At 43.8% G+C, this 23,358-nt stretch overlaps 1 protein-coding gene across 1 annotated transcript in view; it reads left to right on the top strand.

Moving 5' to 3' along the window:
- Positions 1-23,358, top strand: part of LOC132400104 (piezo-type mechanosensitive ion channel component 2-like) — a 237,667-nt gene that overhangs the window by 91,142 nt on the left and 123,167 nt on the right. The window contains exons 18-22 of the mRNA XM_059981180.1: positions 3,015-3,219; positions 4,093-4,191; positions 7,828-7,993; positions 13,279-13,522; positions 22,612-22,708. Of these exons, the coding sequence (XP_059837163.1) occupies positions 3,015-3,219; positions 4,093-4,191; positions 7,828-7,993; positions 13,279-13,522; positions 22,612-22,708 (811 nt within the window). The remainder of the gene's footprint in view (positions 1-3,014; positions 3,220-4,092; positions 4,192-7,827; positions 7,994-13,278; positions 13,523-22,611; positions 22,709-23,358) is intronic.

Genomic DNA, 23,358 nt, shown 5'->3' with positions numbered 1-23,358 from the left:
GACAGGGTAGAAAACTGGGCACAGGCCAGTGCTAAACCAAAGGACAGGGTAGAAAACTGGGCACAGGCCAGTGCTAAACCAAACGACAGGGTGAAAACTGGGCACAGGCCAGTGCTAATTCAAACGACAGGGTTAAAAACTGGGTACAGGCCGGTGCTAAACCGAACGACAGGGTTAAAAACGGGGCACAGGCCAGTGCTAAACCAAACGACAGGGTTAAAAACTGGGCACAGGCCAGTGCTGAACCAAGTGACAGGGTTAAAAACTGGGCACAGGCCAGTGCTAAACCGAGCGACAGGGTTAAAAACTGGGCACAGGCCAGTGCTAAACCAAACGACAGGGTTTAAAAACTGGGCACAGGCCAGTGCTGGACCAAGCGACAGGGTTAAAAACTGGGCACAGGCCAGTGCTAAACCGAACGACAGGGTTAAAAACTGGGCACAGGCCAGTGCTAAACCGAACGACAGGGTTAAAAACTGGGCGCAGGCCAGTGCTAAACCGAACGACAGGGTTAAAAACTGGGCACAGGCCAGTGCTAATTCAAACGACAGGGTGAAAACTGGGCACAGGTCAGTGCTAATTCAAACGACAGGGTAGAAAACTGGGCACAGGCCAGTGCTGAACCAAAGGACAGGGTTAAAAACTGGGCACAGGCCAGTGCTAAACCAAACGACAGGGTGAAAACTGGGCACAGGCCAGTGCTAAACCAAAGGACAGGGTGAAAACTGGGCACAGGCCAGTGCTAAACCAAACGACAGGGTGAAAACTGGGAACAGGCCAGTGCTAAACCAAACGACGGGGTTAAAAACTGGGCACAGGCCAGTGCTAAACCAAACGACAGGGTGAAAACTGGGCACAGGCCAGTGCTAAACCAAACGACGGGGTTAAAAACTGGGCACAGGCCAGTGCTAAACCAAACGACAGGGTGAAAACTGGGAACAGGCCAGTGCTAAACCAAACGACGGGGTTAAAAACTGGGCACAGGCCAGTGCTAAACCAAACGACAGGGTGAAAACTGGGCACAGGCCAGTGCTAATTCAAACGACAGGGTTAAAAACTGGGCACAGGCCAGTGCTAAACCAAAGGACAGGGTTAAAAACTGGGCACAGGCCAGTGCTAAACCAAACGACAGGGTGAAAACTCGGCACAGGCCAGTGCTAATTCAAACGACAGGGTGAAAACTGGGCACAGGCCAGTGCTAATTCAAACGACAGGGTTAAAAACTGGGCACAGGCCAGTGCTAAACCAAACGACAGGGTTAAAAACGGGGCACAGGCCTGTGCTAAACCAAATGACAGGGTGAAAACTGGGCACAGGCCAGTGCTAATTCAAACGACAGGGTTAAAAACTGGGCACAGGCCAGTGCTAAACCAAACGACAGGGTTAAAAACTGGGCACAGGCCAGTGCTAAACCAAACGACAGGGTGAAAACTGGGCACAGGCCAGTGCTGAACCAAACGACAGGGTGAAAACTGGGCACAGGCCAGTGCTAAACCAAACGACAGGGTGAAAACTGGGCACAGGCCAGTGCTGAACCAAAGGACAGGGTTAAAAACTGGGCACAGGTCAGTGCTGAACCAAAGGACAGGGTTAAAAACTGGGCACAGGCCAGTGCTGAACCAAAGGATAGGGTTAAAAACTGGGCACAGGCCAGTGCTGAACCAAAGGACAGGGTTAAAAACTGGGCACAGGCCAGTGCTGAACCAAACGACAGGGTTAAAAACTGGGCACAGGCCAGTGCTGAACCAAACGACAGGGTTAAAAACTGGGCACAGGCCAGTGCTGAACCAAACGACAGGGTTAAAAACTGGGCACAGGCCAGTGCTGAACCAAAGGACAGGGTTACAAACTGGGCACAGGCCAGTGCTGAACCAAACGACAGGGTTAAAAACCGGGCACAGGCCAGTGCTAAACCAAAGGACAGGGTTAAAAACTGGGCACAGGCCAGTGCTGAACCAAAGGACAGGGTTACAAACTGGGCACAGGCCAGTGCTGAACCAAACGACAGGGTTAAAAACCGGGCACAGGCCAGTGCTAAACCAAACGACAGGGTTAAAAACTGGGCACAGGCCAGTGCTGAACCAAAGGACTGGATTACAAACTGGGCACAGGCCAGTGCTGAACCAAAGGACTGGGTTACAAACTGGGCACAGGCCAGTGCTGAACCAAAGGACTGGGTTACAAACTGGGCACAGGCCAGTGCTGAACCAAAGGACTGGGTTAAAAACTGGGCACAGGCCAGTGCTGAACCAAAGGACTGGGTTACAAACTGGGCACAGGCCAGTGCTGAACCAAAGGACTGGGTTAAAAACTGGGCACAGGCCAGTGCTGAACCAAAGGACAGGGTTAAAAACCGGGCACAGGCCAGTGCTAAACCAAAGGACAGGGTTAAAAACCGGGCACAGGCCAGTGCTAAACCAAACGACAGGGTTAAAAACTGGGCACAGGCCAGTGCTGAACCAAAGGACAGGGTTAAAATCTGGGCACAGGCCAGTGCTAAACCAAACGACAGGGTGAAAACTGGGCACAGGCCAGTGCTGAACCAAAGGACAGGGTTAAAAACTGGGCACAGGCCAGTGCTGAACCAAACGACAGGGTGAAAACTGGGCACAGGCCAGTGCTAAACCGAGCGACAGGGTTAAAAACCGGGCACAGGCCAGTGCTGAACCAAAGGACAGGGTTAAAAACTGGGCACAGGCCAGTGCTAAACCGAGCGACAGGGTTAAAAACTGGGCACAGGCCAGTGCTGAACCAAAGGACAGGGTGAAAACTGGGCACAGGCCAGTGCTGAACCAAACGACAGGGTTAAAAACTGGGCACAGGCCAGTGCTGAACCAAACGACAGGGTGAAAACTGGGCACAGGCCAGTGCTGAACCAAAGGACAGGGTTAAAAACTGGGCACAGGCCAGTGCTGAACCAAACGACAAGGTGAAAACTGGGTACAGGCCAGTGCTAATTCAAACGACAGGGTGAAATCAGGAGCATGACCGGCATCATATTGTTTGTTTTCCAGGTTTGTTTCATGATGGCCATCAACTTGGTTGGGCAGCGAATGGACTTGTACTCTGCAATTCATGCCTTGTGCCTGACCGCCATTGTCCAGCGGCGTCGCAGGAAAGCCATTGCTGAGATATGGCCCAAGTATTGTTGTTTCATCGCCTGCATCATTTCATTCCAGTACCTGCTGTGTCTCGGGATCCCTCCCTCGTTTTGCAAAGGTGCCTCCTCAAACCAACTGGGTAACATAAATCAACAAAGCATTTAGCTAGACGTTTAGGGAGAGATTAACCTTGAGGAAGTGTCAATGGTAACTCGTGCCACTGTGCATTCTGGTGATGTCAACACATGGTCCGTAAACTGCTCCTTAGGTGTTACAGAATAAGAGAGACAGAGAGATAGCCTACCAGCCTGTGCTGCCGATCAACCATCCAGTTCAGCACAAATCTTACACAGACCCCCTTACTCCCCCTCCACTCTCATTAGCCTCCCCTTCACCCCACCACCTCCATGGATTCTCCTACTCACTTACACACAGGGACTAGTTTAAGTGGCCAGTTAACCCACCGGCCAACTATTAACCTGAGGGGAAGTGGCAAACTCCACCCTCAATGGTGGTTGTTATCAATGTCCGCTTGTTATTGGATACAGAGACTTGGAAGCATCAAGATATTTCACCCTGAACATCCACCTATGCTTGTGGCCTTGATGTGGTTCCTACACTTGCATTAACTCTGGATAAAGTCCACCCTAACCTATAGCCAAAACTCAAAATGAAGCTAAATGAGTTGAATCTATTCACAAGTAACCCAATTCCAGTCAATAATAGCTCTCTATGTCCCGACCAATCTGCCCCATTCCCGTGCTTCTCTGCTTCTAACAGGCTTGCCCACCCTCCCTAGAGCAATGCTTCATATGGGTGCAGCTGGCTGCAATCCCTAAATACTCCCTGTCATCCCATCATTCAACATACCAATAACAGAAGCAAAGGGTGGAGTGGGAATTACTCCCAGTGTAGTCTCACAATGATGAATAGCTTGTTTGCATCAGCAAGCAGGACAGAATCCTTCCTTCATGTATGGTACTCCTTACAGATTATCCTTGGAGATCCAGCCTTGGCCTGAGTTCCAATCTGATTAAGTGGCTGTATCTGCCAGACTTCATAAGGAGACCCAATCCTATGTTCCTTGTCTGTGAGTATCGAGTGTGTAAGATATTGAAATTCCAGTGAGCAAATGTATTTGTCTTTACATCTTCATATCCGAGATATGATAGATTAAAAGTCTGATCGTAGTTAAGATTCAAGATTACAATTGTAAGTAAGTGTCCTGGCTAAGAACATTTTTTATTGTATTCCAACTGCTATGCTGTTAGGCACTTTATTTCAGCAGCTTTTTTGCAAAACACAGTGTGTTCTGTTAACTAAGCTTCATAGACTAGTATTTTGGTTTCTGCTAAGATAAGGAGCCGTTTGCTTGGTTTAAGAATGTTCTGTCACCCAATCAGGTTTGTCTTGGTAACGTTCTGTCCAGGGGGATGCGTGGAACAGTCAAGAGAGCTGGGTGGGATAAGATTTCTGATGGACAGTGGGTTGGTTTTGGGTCTTTGCAGGCAGGGGTTGGAAGAGGAAGGAGGTGTGGAGAAGAGCTCAAGGGAAGACACCCACAGACTCTCGCCTGAAAGGGAGATGCTATTGCTCAGAGTGCTTTGTGCAGGTGAATGGTTCCAGGGAGGAAGTGCAAATATACTCCTGAGTTAGACAATTTATTTATAACGGTCTTCATGGGAAGTTTGAATTGAGGCTGGTTACTTGGGTTCAGTGGCATGAGTAATTAAAGTGATAAACCCAACTACAAACCCCATTTCCAGAAAAGTTGGGATATTTTCCAAAATGCAATAAAAACAAAAATCTATGATATGTTAACTCACGTGAACCTTTATTTAACTGACAAAAGTACAAAGAAAAGATTTTCAATAGTTTTACTGACCAACTTCATTGTATTTTGTAAATATACACAAATTTAGAATTTGATGGCTGCAACACACTCAACAAAAGTTGGTACAGAGTTAAAATAAGATTGAAAAATGCACAGAATATTCAAGTAACACCGGTTTGGAAGACTCCACATTAAGCAGGCTAATTGGTAGCAGGTGAGGTATCATGACTGGGTATAAAAGTAGCGTCCATCAAAGGCTCAGTCTTTCCAAGCAAGGATGGGTTGTGGCTCACTCCTTTGTGCCAAAATTCATGAGAGAATTGTTAGTCACTTCAAAAGGAACATTTCACAATGCAAGATTGCAGAGAATTTAGGTCTTTCAACATCTACAGTACATAATATTGTGAAAAGAATCAGAGAATTCAGAGACATGTCAATGTGTAAAGGGCAAGGTCGGAAACCACTGTTGAACACGCGTGATCTTCGAGCCCTCAGGCGGCACTGCCTAAGAAACCGTCATGCTACTGTGACAATTATAGCCAGCTGGGCTTGGGAGTACTTCGGAAAACCATTGTCACTTAATACAGTCCGTTGCTGCATCCAGAAATGCAACTTGAAACTGTATTACGCAAGGAGGAAGCCATACATCAACTCTATGCAGAAACACCGACGAGTTCTCTGAGCCCGAGCTCATCTCAGATGGACCGAAAGACTGTGGAACCGTGTGCTGTGGTCAGATGAGTCCACATTTCAGCTAGTTTTCGGAAAAAACAGGCGTCGAGTTCTCCGTGCCAAAGATGAAAACCACCATCCTGATTGTTATCAGCGAAAGGTGCAAAAGCCAGCATCTGTGATGGTATGGGGGTGCATCAGTGCCCACGGCATGGGTGAGTTGCATGTATATGAAGGTACCATTGACTCTGATGTGTATATTAGGATTTTAGAGAGACATATGTTGCCATCAAGGCAACGTCTCTTCCCGGGACGTCCATGCTTATTTCAGCAGGACAATACCAGACCACATTCTGCACGGGCTACAACAGCGTGGCTTTGTAGACACAGAGTCCGTGTGCTTGACTGGCCTGCTGCCTGTCCAGATCCATCTCCTATTGAAAATGTATGGTGCAACATGAAGAGGAGAATCAGACAACGGAGACCACGGACTGTTGAGCAGCTGAAGTCTTATATCAAGCAAGAATGGACAAAATTCCCAATTGCAAATCTACTACAATTAGTATCCTCAGTTCCAAAACAATTAAAAAGTGTTATTAAAAGGAAAGGTGATGTACACAATGGTAAACATGCCTCTGTCCCAACTTTTGTTGAGTGTGTTGCAGCCATCAAATTCTAAATTTGTGTATATTTACAATTAAGTTGGTCAGTAAAACGATTGAAAATCTTTTCGTTGTACTTTTGTCAGTTAAATAAAGGTTCACGTGAATTAACATATCACAGATTTTTGTTTTTGCATTTTGGAAAATATCCCAACTTTTCTGGAAATGGGGGTTTGTACTTCAGAAACGAGCCCCAATGTTTATGTGCACATTTAGACTAGGTTAACGGTAATGGACCTTTTTTCTTTTCTTTTTTTCTATTAACTGTTTGTTAAAGTTGAAATATCTGTAAATATACTTCCACTGTAATTTTATTATGGTGTAAGGTCTGTTACTTCCTGGGGAATGAATGCAGGGGGCAGTATTGATGGAGCATTCACCACAATGTTTGTTCCCTCAGTGGAACATTCCTGTTTGGTTGACGTGTATGGTTTATTGAAGATGACCTTCTCACTGTTACTCATGCAATGCTAAGACACATGACTGTTAGCCAGAGTTAGCTAATGAGCCTCAGTGAGAGGGCTACATAAGTGTGAGTGAAAGCCAGGTTTCTATTAGGAAAAATAATAGAAATATCTCTGTTTACTGGGGCGGGGGGGAGTCCAGCACAAGTAGGATAATCTAGAATGAGGCCATAGTCACACAGGATTAGAAAGAGGTTGTTTAAAACTGAGGTGTATGGAATGGTTAATCCCTGAAATTCTCTTTCCAGAGGGTTGTGGAGGCTAGATCATTGGAGGGATTTAAAGAAGAAGAAGGGGATAAATTTGAGAGCGAAGTGGCTCATTTATGCTGCTAACTTACATAATGGTATGAATATTGAAACCGGAGCATTCTTTAGCAGTTATAACAGGATGTCGGTGAGCAATGCAATGCCATCTAGTGGCATCCTATGTAATACAGTCAAATCAAGTCAAGTTTATCGTCTTTAACTATATGCATGTATTAGAGTATATGACCGTATAATGTATATAGAAACAAAACAATGTTTCTACGAACCAGGGTGTAAAGCACTTAACACATACAGCATACAATAACTTATGAAGGTAAGGAGAAAATCTACAGATGAATTTCACATAAATAATGAACTAAAGTGAATTAATATTAAATATTGTAAGATACAGAAGAGATTAACCAGTGACCCTTCAAATACATTGTTAATGGCAGATCTTTTGAGGTCAGGGAATGTTATCGACCTGGTGAATGATCACATTGTAGGCTCTTCCAACAGCATTAGTGTATCATGTTACATTGCTTTATCACGCCAGGGGAGTATAAAAGCAACTTCTGAATAATCTCCAGCTCACCACGTATCCAGGTGGGAAAATGGCGTGAGCCGCACCTTTAAAGGAAAATAATTTTCAGGGCTTTGAGCAGAGCTTTGGAAGAGGGGAGGAAAGAGATTGAATCAATTCCACGATGTAGACCACCATAGACTCCTGGGCTGAACGATCTTTTGGTCTAGTGGTGGCCATTGCTCCGTATCCTGTGTATTATAGTTAAGACTCTGTTGTTTCCTTTATAAGTAAAGAATGATTTTTACCTGATTTGCTCCCAGATGACTTCATGTTGCTGTTGTACGCGTCCAACCAGTGGCAGGTGTTTGAGGATGAGAACAAAGGAGCAGTACGGCTTCTGGCCGGGGAGAACACAGAGATCGGCCGTAGTCTGGATACAGCCACAGTCAATCAGTACATCCCCGTTGCCAACTTCCTACACTGCAGGTATGCCACCCCTGGAACACCCAGTCACCGTTATCTCAGTGTTTTGTTTTCCCAACTTTGGATGCTGGTTGACAAACCAAAGTTTGAGAGGTTCTTATGTGCAGATCCCTCGTTCTCAGATGGACACAGGTCACTCAGCTGAGTTGTCTGGAGGTGGAAGAATGAGAACGAGACAGAGCGAGGACAAGTTGCAAGGCTGCAGGGATATAAGGAGTGGGAAATGGAATTGATGGGATTCCTCCTCTGGAAGCTGACATGGACTTGATGGACAGAATGGTAACTTCCTGTGTCATGAGAAGTAAGAAAAGCATATTGGGCAAACCAAAATTATGCAATAGCTTCATCTGAAAACTCTTAAAAGGTGATTGTGGTTTATAGTCAACCAGTTAACTGGCCAAAAATACAAAATATATGGATGAGAAGTTAGGGGGCTAAATAAATTAGTCATTTATCATATTTGTTAAGAGACTGAACAGGCACCATAACATCTGAAAATAATTCACATTGACAAAGAAACAGCTGCAACTTCCAGAACTTGTGACTTTATCTGTACACCCATTTTTACCACATGTAAATAAGGTAAATGTTCTAACAGTAAGTACACAAGAGAGAAGTCTCAACAGATACTAAAGTTCTGCAGATAGTAAAGAACTTCAGAAGATCCTTCCCAGTTTGTAGCTGCAAAATAATCAGGCCAGATGACCATGGGAGGAAGTTAATCTACATTATCTCTAATGAGAAATGGATGCATGCCAGTAGTGAATTCTTACTTAAAAGTGCTAATTCCTTGCCAATTTAAGAAGTGTATACAGTGGATTCCGGTTAATTGGGCCATCAGTTAGTTGGGGCATGGCCTATTTCAAAGGTACGAAGGTTCAATTTAATGTCAGAGAAATGTATACAACATACATCCTGAAATGCTCTTTCTTTGCAAAACATCCACGAAAATGGAGAGGTACCCCAAAGAAAGAACGACGGTTAAATGTGAGAACCCCAAGGTCCTCTCCCAGCTTTCCCCTCCCGCCCGTAAACAGCAGCAAGGCAAAGATTCCCCCCTCCCCCAGCAAAAAAAAGCATACCTGCTACTGAGCACAAGCGTGAGTTAAGTGATAGCAAAGACACAGACCTTGCAGTTACCCCAAAGACTATCGCAATTCATTTGGCATTCGACAAACCACAGGTTCTCTCTCTCCCTGGCAAGGGAGAGGGAGGTGTCCCCCATTTTCACAGCGAGCAGGAAACATAACAACAACCCGCTGGTTTACGATGGTAAAAAGTCTGTTTGATCGCTTTTTACAAGCTCTGTGCCTGAAGATCGCAAAGACCTCGGGTCTTCGGGTCCACAGCAAAAAATTTTCTGGCCTCCCCGATGACACGAGTCTCCGGCCATGACACCGACCCTCGATCTGCCCATCTCTAGAGCCCCAAGACCTTAAGCTTCCAAACACTAGGTCACCTCTCTGCCCAAATCCTTGTAATGCGGAACAACGGCTGGTCCTGAAACCCCGAGAACGGGTCCCATTCCCGCAAAGAACCGAAGTCAGCATGTAACTCCAGTTCAGGGTCTTCAAAAGAACCCTGAAAGGGAAAAATAAAGATGGAAATAGAGCTGTTTCTGAAAATGCAAGCAAAGGAGTCGCCATTTAGCACCATCTTAATTGAGCAAATAGCCAAGATTCCTTTCATTCATTTGGGATACTATGCTGCTTAACTGGGACAGGAGGTGGTCAGTAATGTGTACTTGTGCAGCCATCAGACACTATACCAGGCTAAGAGTGAACTGTTGTGTTAGTGGCGTGTGCTTGTTATGTTATCCATGTGGGTCGATGGACCATCGTCATTATCTTTATGTGCCGTGTCGTATAACGTGGACGACCATGGTCCCATAACCACGATTGCTCTTTGCAAATCTTCCTACAGAAGTGAATTCCTATTGCCTTCTTCTGGGCTATGTCCTTACAAGACGGGCGACCCCAGCCATTATCAGTACTCTTCAGAGATTGTCTGATTGTCTGCCTGGCATCTGTGGTTGCATAAGTAAGACCAGTAATACACTCATATGACCATCCATCACCTGCTCCCATGACTTCACGTGACCCCCTGATCGAGGGTGGGGGGGGGGGGAAGAGGGGCTAAGGAGGTGCTACACCTTACCCAGGGGTGACCTGCAAGCTAGCGGTGGGAAGGAGCTCCTTACACTTCCTTTGGTAGAGACATAGCTCCACCCCACCACCTGGGAGCTGATGGATGCTGATTCAAAAAGCGGTGATTTTTGATAATTTTGTTGGTTTATTTTGACTTTTAAAACAAAAAAAAAATTGAGACCCTTGTCAAGATGCCATGACAAAATTTGACTCTGGCCAAAAAAGTTACCTTCCTGGACTAAATTAAAAGCCATCTGCCTAAAACCACTCGTCAGCTGGCAGAGATATCTAGAGTGCCGAAATTTACAATTGCGCACTTGATACGTCAGCAAAATAAACTGTGAGAAGAATGGGCATCATGTGAGGGACAGCGGGGAATTTCCCAAAAACAGAAGTGTGAATGTAAGTGTCCAGATGCTGAAGTGGCCCTCAGTCAGTGGTTTTCCATTGTAACTGGACATGACAATGGATCAATGATCAATACTTTAAAAAAAAATCAGAGGAGCTAGCTAAGAAGCTGGGTCATGAACAGATGGTTGGTTGTCATGATGGAAATGTAAACTCCACATTAAATTCAAGAAGCACCCAGCAAGAAAGGTAGTGCTGATGCTGTAAGTGCAGAAACATGGAAACCTACAAAACTCCTCAACTTGTCCCCTGAACTTTGTGCAGATGTTATCTACGCTGCTGATGAAACAGGCCTTTTTCATCATGCCGTGCCAGACAGTTCCCTTTGCTACAGATACACAACACTATTAGCTACGAAGAAAGCAATGGATTGCATAACTGTGTTGTCTTGTTCAAATATTTCAGGAACTGATTAAAAAAAAGTATTGGTTATTGGGAAAAACATTAAACCTCGATACTTTAAAGGGCTAAGAATGAATAGTTTACCAATCGAGTAGTGTTAATAATGCATGGATGACTTCAGAAATTTTTAAGAAATGGCTAAAGACTTGACATATGGAGCTACAGGGAAATCAAGCAAAATTCTGCTTGTTGACAATTGTGCAATACACCCTAATGTAGAATGTTTGAGAACTATCAAACATAGTTTTGCCTGCCAATACAACATCGTTGGTGCACCTAATGGAAATGGGTAAGCATAAAAGCTCCTCTCTGTGCCTTGTTTGGCACATCAAGCAGCAACCTTTCCATTTCTTTAGTGCTTGTGTGTGTTTATGAGGTCAAGCTGCTAGCTCGACACTCAACCCAGCATGGATGGAAAGTGTACAAGGAGCTGGCCAAATTTGAAACCAGGACCTCTTGTTCCGAAGTCTGGGTATGGATGCCACTACACCACCAGCACAGACAAGAAACATGGGATATGGGAATCATAAAAGAAAATTTAAAGAGCTTCTATCACGGAAAGTTGGTCAACCACAGTCTCAAAGCAATTGAAGAAAATCTGCTGGCATCTTCCATGGCCAAGGAAGTGAGTGCAAGCATTAACCTTTTACAGGCAGTCCAGTTTGTCTGTGATAGTTGGTGATAATTCAGAACTGTTTTGCTCACAGTGGTTTCAAGCATTTAGACTTGAAGATGTCGGAAACGGTCAGGAGTGAAAATAGAACAATTTCACTAACTCAACAAGTTAGGAACTATGAAGAATTTGAAGGTGTCAACAATTACCTTGAATGTTACATTGAAAATGAATATTTGGGTGATGCAGTCGCGCAAAAGTATTGTACGAAAGCACCAAGGCAGGGAATATGAAGACGAGAAAAGTGATGAGGATGACACAACTGAGGCTGAGTAAATGACCAATAGGATGCCAGGGAACTTATTGTTGAATTAAGGCACTGTTTCGTGCAGGAAGGCAATGAAGGCAGTCCATTATCTGCACTGACTCTGTTTATATAGTCAATCGAAAGAACACGCTAGCATGTTCCTCCGTTGATAACCATTGCAAACTAATAGTTTTATAGTACTGTAGTAAATTGGTAGTGTTCTAATTTGTTCTGTATTTCATTTAAATACATAATTTGTTAATCTGTTAAATGGTAGCTTGTCTTTTAACTATTTCCATGAAACTTTGGCTGATTGGGGTAGCCGCTTAACTGGGCCAAAACATACTGATCCTGATGTGTCCTAATCAACCGGAATCAAACGTATTGCAGCGGTGGATTGAAAAGGTAGTGAATACCTTAAAATTCAGAAATAGATATTAGTGGGACCAAAGTTCAGACTATTTCAAGATTTAAAAATAATTTCAAGCAAATAATACTGTTGCATACATAATTTGTAGCTGAAATTAACAATTCATTGCATTTTAAGTAATGAAATTAATACCTGGTTATTTGATAGAAATCTGATCATAACCTTACAACTTGTAACTTCATATACATGACTAAAATATCAGTATTTGCCATTGTGAGTGAAAATAAAGTGTGTTTTGCACGAGTGTCTTTCAGCAGGGATTATACGACTGTTATGGTCAAACAGTTAACTGGCCAAAAAAAAAATTAACATTGAACTCTGGGGATGAGGAAGTTTGGGGGACAAATTAATTAGTAATACAGCATTTTCTTTCAGTCTTTTCTGTCTGAACGGGAACCATAACATGTAAAACATTCACATTGACAAATATATAAACTATTAATCTCATCCCCACTCTGAAAAGAAAATATTGTATACCATTTTTAAACAGGCTGTGAAAACAATTTCCACCATCCACCCCACCCCCACCCAATTCTGATTTTTTTTAAATAGTTTATCTAATGCAACTGTGTAGTTACTGAATGGCACAGTAGTGCAGTGGCTAACAATGATTTACTGCCCCAGCAGTCAGGGTTCAATTCCTGTCAATGTCGTTAAGGAGTGTGTACGTTCTCCCTAAGACTGCTCGGGCTTCCTCCCACATTCTAAAAAGATGTATGGGTTAGTAAGTTCTGGGCATCTATGTTGTCATTGGAATCTTGGTAACACTTGCGGGCTGTCCCCTGCTTATCCTCAAACTGTTGGTCATCGATGCAAATTATGCATCTCACTGCACATTTCGGTGCATACGTGACAAATAACGCTAACCTTTTGGAATTTTTGATGAGCGCTTCCGGAAGTGAAAGTCGGTCAAGTGAGTGTTTTCCTGCTGAAGTTACTGCACTAATTGTAATTGCTTCATGTGGATTGTTTTTCTGTCAGGTGTTACTTAGACATGTTGAAAGTGGTGGTCTTCAGCTACCTGTTCTGGTTTGTACTCTGCCTCATCTTTATCACTGGCACAAGCAGGATCAGCATCTTCTGCATGGGTTACCTGGTGGCCTGCTTCTACTTCCTGCTCTCCGGAGGACAGCTGCTGCTGAAACCTGTCAGGGTTATAGTCGACCACTGGGACTACTTGATTGGCTACACTATCCTGGTGATTGTGACAAAGAATGTCTTCTCTGTACGTGCTCGTCTCATTCTCTGGCATGGCCAACCCCCCCTCAGTCCAAAGACTCTGGTCCTGAAATCCCATTGGCTGGCTCAGTGTGTAATTCTGCTGCTTGGTAGGATTTCTGTGGAGAAAAATGTTGGAAAAGGAAAATAGGATTCTCTTACTGCATGATTGGTTCCTCCACTAATATGGGTGGGTTGCAAACCACAGCTGAGAGCCTATCCTGTGTATGTTTTGTTCACCCCATGCATGGCCTGCAGACGATACCAGACCCCTACCTGCATTAATCCCCAGATTAATGTACTGTAGATTAGAGTAGATAGCTAGTTAATAGTTGCACAGACTCAGTGGGTCAGAGGGTCTCTGCTGCTCTGTGAGCCATGCAGAAGCAAGCCTCCTCAGCAAGTGTGAGGTCTGCTTCTGCAACCCACAACATAGGCAATCAGAGCAGGAGACCACTTCTCCGGATTGCCACACCATTCATCAAGAGCTTAGCTGATCTTGCTCAGTGCCATTTCCCTCTTCCCATTGATTTGGATGACTACCTTTTTACCTTTCACTTTCGCTTTGATTCTCTCCTGCTGGACAGCCCAAAGTGTTCCATCCTGCTGTAAAGCTAGTTTAAACCCCCTCCGACAGCTCCAGCAAACCTTGCCAGCCACTAGGATATTACTCTTATACGGGCTAAGCTGTAACCTGCCTGGTACTCACAAGCTCCATCTATTCCAGAGATACTTCCAACGGATCAGAAGTCCAAAGACCACCCCCCCGCAATTAAGTTACAGAGAAAGGTTGAACAAGTTAGGTCTCTATTCATTGGAGCGTAGAAGGTTGAGGGGGGATTTGATCGAGGTATTTAAAATTTTGAGAGGGATAGATAGAGTTGACGTGAATAGGCTGTTTCCATTGAGAGTAGGGGAGATTCAAACTAGAGGACATGATTTGAGAGTTAGGGGGCAGAAGTTTAAGGGAAACACGAGGGGGTATTTCTTTACTCAAAGAGTGATAGCTGTGTGGAATGAGCTTCCTGTAGAAGTAGTAGAGGCCAGTTCAGTTGTGTCATTTAAGGTAAAATTGGATAGGTATATGGACAGGAAAGGAGTGGAGGGTTATGGGCTGAGTGTGGGTAGGTGGGACTAGGTGAGATTAAGGGTTCGGCACGGACTAGGAGGGCCAAGATGGCCTGTTTCCGTGCTGTGATTGTTATATGGTTATATGGTTAAATTTAGTCAAGAAGTAAAGAAGAGCTTACAAAAGGTTCAAAAAACTAGGTAATGATATAAAGATCTAGAAGATTATAAGGCTAGCAGGAAGGAGCTTAAGAAAGAAATTAGGTGAGCCAGAAGGGGCCATGAGATGGCCTTGGCAGAGAGGATTAAAGAAAACCCCAGGGCATTCTACAAGTGTGTGAAGAGCAAGAGGATAAGACGTGAGAGAATAGGACCAATCAAGTGTGACAGTGGAAAAGTGTGTATGGAACTGGAGGAAATAGCAGAGGCGATTGTAGAGATGGCTTGCAGCAGACTGAAAAGCTTGAGCATGTAGATATTAAGAAAGAGGATGTGCTGGAGCTTTTGGAAGACATCAAGTTGGATAAGTCACCAGGACCGGGTGAGATGTACCTCAGGCTACTGTGGGTGGCAAGAGAGGAGATTGCTGAGCATTTGGCGATGATCTTTGCATCATCATTGGGGACTGGAGAATTGGAGGGTTGCGGATGTTGTTCCAGTATTCAATAAAGGGAGTAGAGATAGCCCAGGAAATTATAGACCACTGAGTCTTACTTCAGTGGTTGGTAAGTTGATGGAGAAGATCCTGAGAGGTAGAATTTATGAACATTTGGAGAGGCATAATATGATTATGAATAGTCTGCATGGCTTTGTGAAAGGCAGATCGTGCCTTACGAGCCTGACTGAATTTTTTGAGGATGTGACTAAACACATTGATAAAGGTAGAGCAGTCGATGTAGTGTTATATGAATTTCAGCAAGGCATTTGATAAGGTACCCCATGCAAGGCTTATTAAAGTAAGGAGGCACGGAATCCAAGGAGACATTGTTTTGTGGATCCAGAACTGGCTTGCCCACAAAAGGCAAATAGTGGTTGTAGATGGGTTATATTCTGCATGGAGGTCGGTCACCAGTTGAGTGCCTCAGGGATCTGTTCTGGGACCCCTACTCTTCGTGATTTTTATAAATGACCTGGATGAGGAAGTGGAGGGATGGGTTAGTAGATTTGCTGATGACACATAGGTTGGAGTTGTTGTGGATAGTGTGGAGGGTTGTCAGAGGTTACAGTGGGACATTGTTAGGATGCAAAACTGGGCTGAGAAGTGGCAGATGGAGTTCAATCCAGATAAGTGTGAAATGTTTCATTTTGGTAGGTCAAATATGATGACAGAATATAGTATTAATAGTAAGGCTCTTGGCAGTGTGGAAGATCAGAGGGATCTTGTGGTCCGAGTCCATCGGACACACAAAGCTGCTACGTAGTTTGACTCTGTGGTTAAGATAGCATACAGTGCATTGGCCTTCATCAAACGTGGGATTGAGTTTAGGAGCCGAGAGGTAATGTTGCAATAGGGCCCTGGTCAGACCCCACTTGGAATACTGTGCTCAGTTCTGGTTGCCTCACCATAGGAAGGATATGGAAACCATAGAATGGATGCAAAGGAGATTTACAAGGATGTTCCCTGGATTGGAATATGAGAATAGGTTGAGTGAACTCGGCCTTTTTTCCTTGGAGTGATGGAAGATGAGAGGTGACCTGATAGAGGTGTATAAGATGATGAGAGGCATTGATCGTGCGGATAGTCAGAGGCTTTTCCCCAGGACTGAAATGGCTAGTGTGCGAGGACCCAGTTTTAAGGTGCTTGGAAGTACGTACAGAGGAGATGACAGGGGTAAGTTTCTTATGCGGAGAGTGGTGAGTGTGTGGAATGGGCTGCCGGCGACAATGGTGGAGGCAGATACATAGAACCGGCACAGTACAGGCCCTTCGGCCCACAGTGTTGTGCTGATCCTTAAACCCTGCCTCCCATATAACCCCCCACCTTAAATTCCTCCATATACCTGTCCAGTAGTATAGAACATAGAATAGGGTCTTTTACGAGACTCCTGGACAGGTACATGGAGCTCATTAAAATATGGGTAACTCTAGGTAATTTCTAAAGTAAGGGCATATTTGGCACAGCTTTGTTGGCCAAAGGGCCTGTATTGTGCTGTAGGTTTTCTGTGGTTCTGTGTTTCTATATTTCTCTGATTAGAGGGAGCACTTTGGGCACCTTATAATAAAACTCCAGTAATCCACGCTCCAATAGCTTGACTCTGGCTCACTGTGTAATTTTTGCCACGTTCCTCGCTCGCTCACCAGAAGCCCTATTTTCCCCTCCACTCACTGGAGTCTGCTTCCCACACCCTCCTCCCACTCGCTCGGGACCCTGTTTCAATGCTGCCCATCCATTCACACATCCTGCGCTGCTCCAAAATCCTGGTTCTGTTGGCCTTGTTCACTTGAGCCTTCCTGGTGAAATGAAATGTTACTGTATTATATATTTTCAAAAAAAGTAATAAAGAGTTATTTGAGCATTAACAAAATACTATTCTGGAAAACCTGCTGCTATTAACAAAGTACATCTTCTAATGCCGAAAATTTGCCAGTCCAGCATCAGTGAAGTCCTACATGTGCAGGGTTAACAGAGTTTTACAGTAGTGAAATGATATTTGATTTGTACAACTTATAGATGGATCCAGGAGAGTTAAAAGTATAAGATTTAGCAGGAGGGATGATAATCACAGGGAAGATTTAATGAACAGGGTGAATTTTGCTTCAAGAAGTGATTTCACATGAGATACAAGTAGTGAGGTCTGTGATAAATGTAGCAAGTGCTGAGACTCAAGTTCTCACATATGGAGCAGGTTCCAATCATGTGGGAGAAGTGGCTCCTGACTACTCTAACGTTAATATACTGGGAAGCCACTTTCATGCCTTGGGCTGCATAATTAAGCAGGAGCATTAGGTGAAGCAAGAAAATTTGTTAAATCAACCTGAGCAGCAATGTTAAACAAAAAATGTGTAATTGGACTAAATTACATGCTGAGCCTAGAAATCAGGCAAAATTAACTCTAATCTACAAATCGGTTGGGCTGACCAAATGAGTTACAATACTGTGGAAGAGGGTTTCCTAGACATCCTTGCACTGGTTTTGTGTAATGAGAAGGAAGCAATGAGAAATCTTGCTGTAAGCACTACAGTATCTTAGGAGAGAGGGGTGACCATAATATAATAAAATGCATCAAACTATAGTGTGAAGGAGTTAGTTCCAAGACCAGTGTCCTGAACTGAAATAAAGGAACATGGGACAATACAGCAAAGGAACAAGTTTGGGCCTCTGACAAACTGACTAGAATTTAGTGATGATTTGAATAGTAAAGCGGATGGGAGAGGCTGATAGATGTGGTGTATCGGAACTTTCAAAGACTGATAAGACTGGAGATAGTTTAATGTTATTTCCAGTACACAAGTGTAAAGGAGAATGAAAAAAGAGATCAGTGTGCAAAGCTAAAACAAATGTACTGATCTAGACAAGGACCAGTTGGCAGACAGGTATAGGTAAGATGGAGCTGGTGAGACATGGGAATGATTTACAGGCAGCAGACAAAACTACTAACTATTCCAGTAATTACACATTTTCTGGACTAAAATCACTGTAATCCACAGTCTGTAATACTTCTTTTGGAATTGTGTTTTTGAACCGTCAGTATGACCTGACATTTTTACGAGATCCTGTAGGATTCAGCGAACTAGATTTTAGAGAAACGCACACAGAATGCCAGAGGAACTCAGCAGGCCAGGTAACGTCCATGAAAAAGAATACAGTTGAAGTTATAGTTCAAAACCATTCATCAGGACGGCTCCTGATCAATAGTCTTGGCCTGAAACATTGACTGTACTCTTTTCCACAGATGCTGCCTGGCCTGCTGAGTTCCTCCAGAATTTTGTGTGTGTTGCTTGGATTTCCAGCATCTGCAGACTTTCTCTTGCTTGTGATCGGATTTTTGAGAATGCAGGCATGGCCACAGCAGTCACTGCTACAGCAGACTTGGGCCCAGGCACAAGAGCGAAAAATGAACTGATGTTTGGCATGTTTAAGTGCCAAGCCAGATTAAGAAGGTCAGGGTATCAAGGCCGAGGGCAAAGGATGAACCATGTTCAGCTCACTACTCTGAGGTTTACCTGTCTCATGCTGAACTTGCTGGATTCACTTTCAGGGACTTTGTGGTTCATGTTCTGGGTGTTATTTGTTTACATTTTTATCATTTGCATGATTTTTACACTTTGTTGTGTGGGGTTTTTAATGGGTTCTATTGTGCTGTTTCATTTAGTATCTGCCTGCAACAAGACGAATCTCAAGGTTGTACAGTATATAGTACACAAACTTTGATGATAGATGCACTTTGAACAAAGAGTGGGACTACGCAGGTTATTTTCCAAGTGGCGGTCATTTTGTTAATTGGAACCCAGCTTATTTATGATACATAATAATGACTTAAATGTAGGAATTAAATGGAAATATCTCCAAGTTTGTGGAGGAAGGATGCTCGGTTGGATAGAGTTGTGGAGGATCCAGTGATTTGGACAGGTTGAGTGAGTTGGCAGATATGTAGTAGATAGAGTAATGTGTGGTTATCCACTTTGGTGATAAAGACAGGAAGGCAGATCATTATCTGAACAGCAATAAAATGAGAAAGAATGGGGTGCAATGAGTTTTGGGTGTCTTAGATAGTTAAGAAGACAAACAGAATGAGGGCTTTCATAGTCAGAAGGTTTGAGTACAGGAGTAGCGTCGTGTACTCTTCACCTAGGTCTTCTCATATACAGCAACAGACTACAACAAACTCAGAGTGGGTCAAATGATGAACATATTTACTACTTGCACAGGGAAGTCTACCTCCATATGTTAAGTTGTCAGTAGGTAGCTCAAAGCAGATCATTTTTATATGTTTACAGACTTCAGTAATTCTATGTAATTCAATAAGTTGCATTTACATTGTCTTCAATAAAGACAATTTCATGTCTTTGAAATCATTTGATCCCATAACTGCATTCCTTACTTACCTGCATCCATATCACCACCCCAATGTCCTGTTTTTCTCTGCTGTCAAAACACTCCCTGCCACAAAACACAGACACACACAATCAGCAAACCAACAAAGCACTCTGGGATCACACAGATTCCATTTTGTCACATTGCATTTAACAAAAGTTTTAAATTCGTAAAAACTTCAGGATTACAGATATATTTCCACTGCAGGGTTGTTTTGTTGCATTTCTATAAAGTCAGGGTGGGAATGCACCATAAGTATTGTGTTCAGTTTTGGTCCCCTTATCTGAGAAAGAATGTTATTAACATGGGGTGACAGCAGTAGAGATTCATCAGACTAATTCATAGTATGATGGGATGCACATAAGAAGAGGAATTGGACTTATAGTTGTTAGAGTTTGGAAGAAAACTGAACTTCAATGAAACTTATAAAATCCTGGTGGGACTGAACAGATGTGATGAAGGAAGGATGTTCCAAGAAAGTCTAGAACTTGATGACACTGCTTAATGATGTAGGAAATGTAATTTAGGACATAAGTGAGGAGAAATTTGTCCACACAGAGAGCGGAGAACCTCAAATTCCCTATCACAGAAGGTAGCCGAGGTCAAATCAAGGGATATGGGGAGAAAGTGTGAATAAGAGATTGAATTTGGACAATCAGCCATGATTAAATCGGATAGTGGAGCAGGCTCAATAGGCTGAGTGATTGATTCTTGCTTCTGATTTCTGTGTTTCATGTTGACTCATCTTATTCATCCTGCCAAAATGTAATGCACCTCATTTTTCAGCATCAAGCTCTATCTGCAACCGATCCACTATCTTGTCTCTGTGTCCAAGCACTCTACCACTATTCTCTTCACAGTTTAATGCACCACTCTTCTGAGTCATCAACTGTTACGAAAATTGTATCCGAAACACCAAGACCAAGTCCAAATGCACTTCCCTGCAGTAGAGGAAATCATCTTTCATTACAAGAAGCTCAGAGACTTCGGCCTTCACCCTGCCTTGTGTAGCTGGATCCTGGGCTTCCTGTCAGATCACTGGCAGGTAGTAAGAGTGGGCTCCCTCACCTCTGCCCTCTGACCGTTAACACAGGTGCCCCTCAGGGCTGTGTCCTAACCCACTCCTTTACTCTCTGTATACCCATGACTGTGTACCCTCCCACAATTCCAATCTGCTAATTAAATTTGCTGATGATACTCCATTATTGGCCTAATCTCAAATAATAATGAGACAACCTACAAAGAAGTCATTACCTTGACACAGTGGTGTCAAGAAAACAACTTCTCCCTCAATTTTGCAAACAAAAACAAAGGAGCTGGTTATGAACTACAAGAGGAATGGAGACAGGCTAATCCCTATAGACATCAATAACTCTGGGGTCGAAAGGGTGAACAGTTTTAAGTTCTTGGCATTCACATCACTGAGGATCTCACGTGGTCTGTATATACCAGCTGTGTGGTGGAAAAAGCACCACAGCGCCTCTTTCACTTTAGACGTTGAAGAAGTTTGGTATGGGCCCCCAAATCCTTTCTACAGGGACACAGTTGAGAGCATCCTGACTGGCTGTATCACTGCCTGGTACAGGAACTGTACTTCCCTCGATCGCAGGACTCTGCAGACAGCCCAGCACATCTATAGATGTGAATTCCCCACTATTCAGGACATTTACAAAGACAGATGTGTAAAAAGGGCCCGAAGGATCACTGGGGACCCGAGTCACCCCAACCACAAACTGTTCCAGCTGCTACTATCTGGGAAACAGCACTGCAGCATAAAAGCCAGGACTAACAGGCTCCAGGACAGCTCCTTCCACCAGGCCATCAGACTGATTAATTCATACTGACATAACTGTATTTCTATGTTATATTGACTGTCTTGTTGTACATACTATTTATTACAAATTACTATAAATTGCACATTGCACATTTAGACAGAGATGTAACATAACGATTTTTACTCATGCATATGAAGGATGTAAGTAATAAAGTCAATTCCTTTCAATACTGGTGCCTGCTGCTTTGTCTATCGTTCCTTCCCTCCACCCTGCCTCTTTCAAATTGTCATGGTGTTGTGGGCTCATCTGTGGTCTTTGCTCCTCCGAGAATTCCTCTCTCCCCCACCCCCAAACACAGAGTTCAGAACTAAATACCAGTGAGGGAGCAAAATGCTCTGGGAGATCTTGTCATGACCTGCTCTTTAGTAGTCACCCATTCGCTCTCTGCCTGTAGCCTCGTGAGCATCTCTGGAAATGTGCTGTTCTCAGAGCTCACAGGCCGAGCGTAATGATGTCAAGGTTAGGCTTCTGGAGCTTGTGCTCTCATTGACGACCATTCCCTTACCCCTGATAGTCCCAAACACAGCATGGCTATTCCATGGAACTAAGGTGCCCTGTGGTATATTTATTGATTAGATTAATTCAATTAACAAATAATATATAAAATACAGTTACTCCTATATCCCTGCTTGGCCTTAATGAACATTTTAATTTCCTGTCTCGTTCTTACCATCCACAAACATGAAATAAAATATGAGAATATAAGGAGCATTGGTTTGAACTCATTGACTTCCATCTGCCAGGTTGCTTCCACCCCCCACTCCAGGTTTCTGTTTGCCGCACAGACTGGGGATCTGTATCCTGTATTCCTTTTATTCAGCACATTTAACAGTGTGTGAGCATGGTTAATCAGTAGAGCTTGCTTAGCGAAGAATCTGTATTTAACTGTTAACGCATACAGACACTTAAGTGAATGCTCTTTCAAAAGTACATTTTCTTAAAGGAGGAACATATTTAAGCAGGTGCTTTTGCTGCTGCATGGTGTCCCTAGTCATTGTTCAACAGCGGAACGTGCACTCGCTCTAGCCTTTGGCTCTCACTTTGCTGACCATGTTTTTTAAATGGGAGAGGGAAATAAGGAAACACTACAGAGGTAGTCAAACCTGCTGCTACAAATTTGATGGCAAATTAACTCATGCTGTGATTGACCCCTGACAGATTGGCTCCTGTGTCTACTTGAAAAGCTTGCTTGAGGGGAACTGCTGGGTGGTGCAGACGTTTGGAATGGCTTGTACGATCACGGAGTATGATCTGCGTGAGTAGAAAATAGTTTGTTTCACCAGACTTAGAAGTCAAACGTGAGATTCCCTGCATGGGGTGCATGACGTAAGGAATTCTCCACTGTATCAGAACTATCATGCTACTTAACAACATCCAGTACCAACTTGCAGAATTATCCTCTAATTAAACATTAGGACACCTAGAGGTACTTGTCAGGAAGATCTAGAGCACCCAGTGTGTGTCTGGGATGGGCTCTGGCCTTCCACAGAGAGCTGATGGAATGTGGCAGCTATCACCCATCCCAGTGCTGAGCTTGGTGACCACAGACCTCTTGGACCACTGTCAATGAGAATGAGGGATGAGGAAAATAATCAGAACTAGCTTTAGTGGGGAGGGTGGATTGGGAGCAGGAAAACAGAATGGCATTTTAGGGGAAAGGGGCAATGGGATAGATGAACAGCCAGTGTTGAGGGGGATCAAGGCAAGATTGGCGTTTGCTATTGGGGAGGATTGAGGTCAGATATTGAGGGAGATCATTGTTTGGTGTTGGGAGAGATCAGGGAAGTTCAGTATTTAGTGTTGTCAAGGATCAAGGGAGACAAGCATCTGGTGCTGGGGGAGTTCAGCCAATATCAGTAGTATTATTTATAGAGATTGAGGGAAGTGATGATCAGGGGACGAGGG

Source organism: Hypanus sabinus, chromosome 9, assembly GCF_030144855.1.
Source record: "Hypanus sabinus isolate sHypSab1 chromosome 9, sHypSab1.hap1, whole genome shotgun sequence".
Lineage (NCBI taxonomy): Eukaryota > Metazoa > Chordata > Chondrichthyes > Myliobatiformes > Dasyatidae > Hypanus > Hypanus sabinus.
The sequence above is the reverse complement of the archived record's forward strand: the minus strand, read 5'-3'. Positions and strand labels throughout refer to the sequence as shown.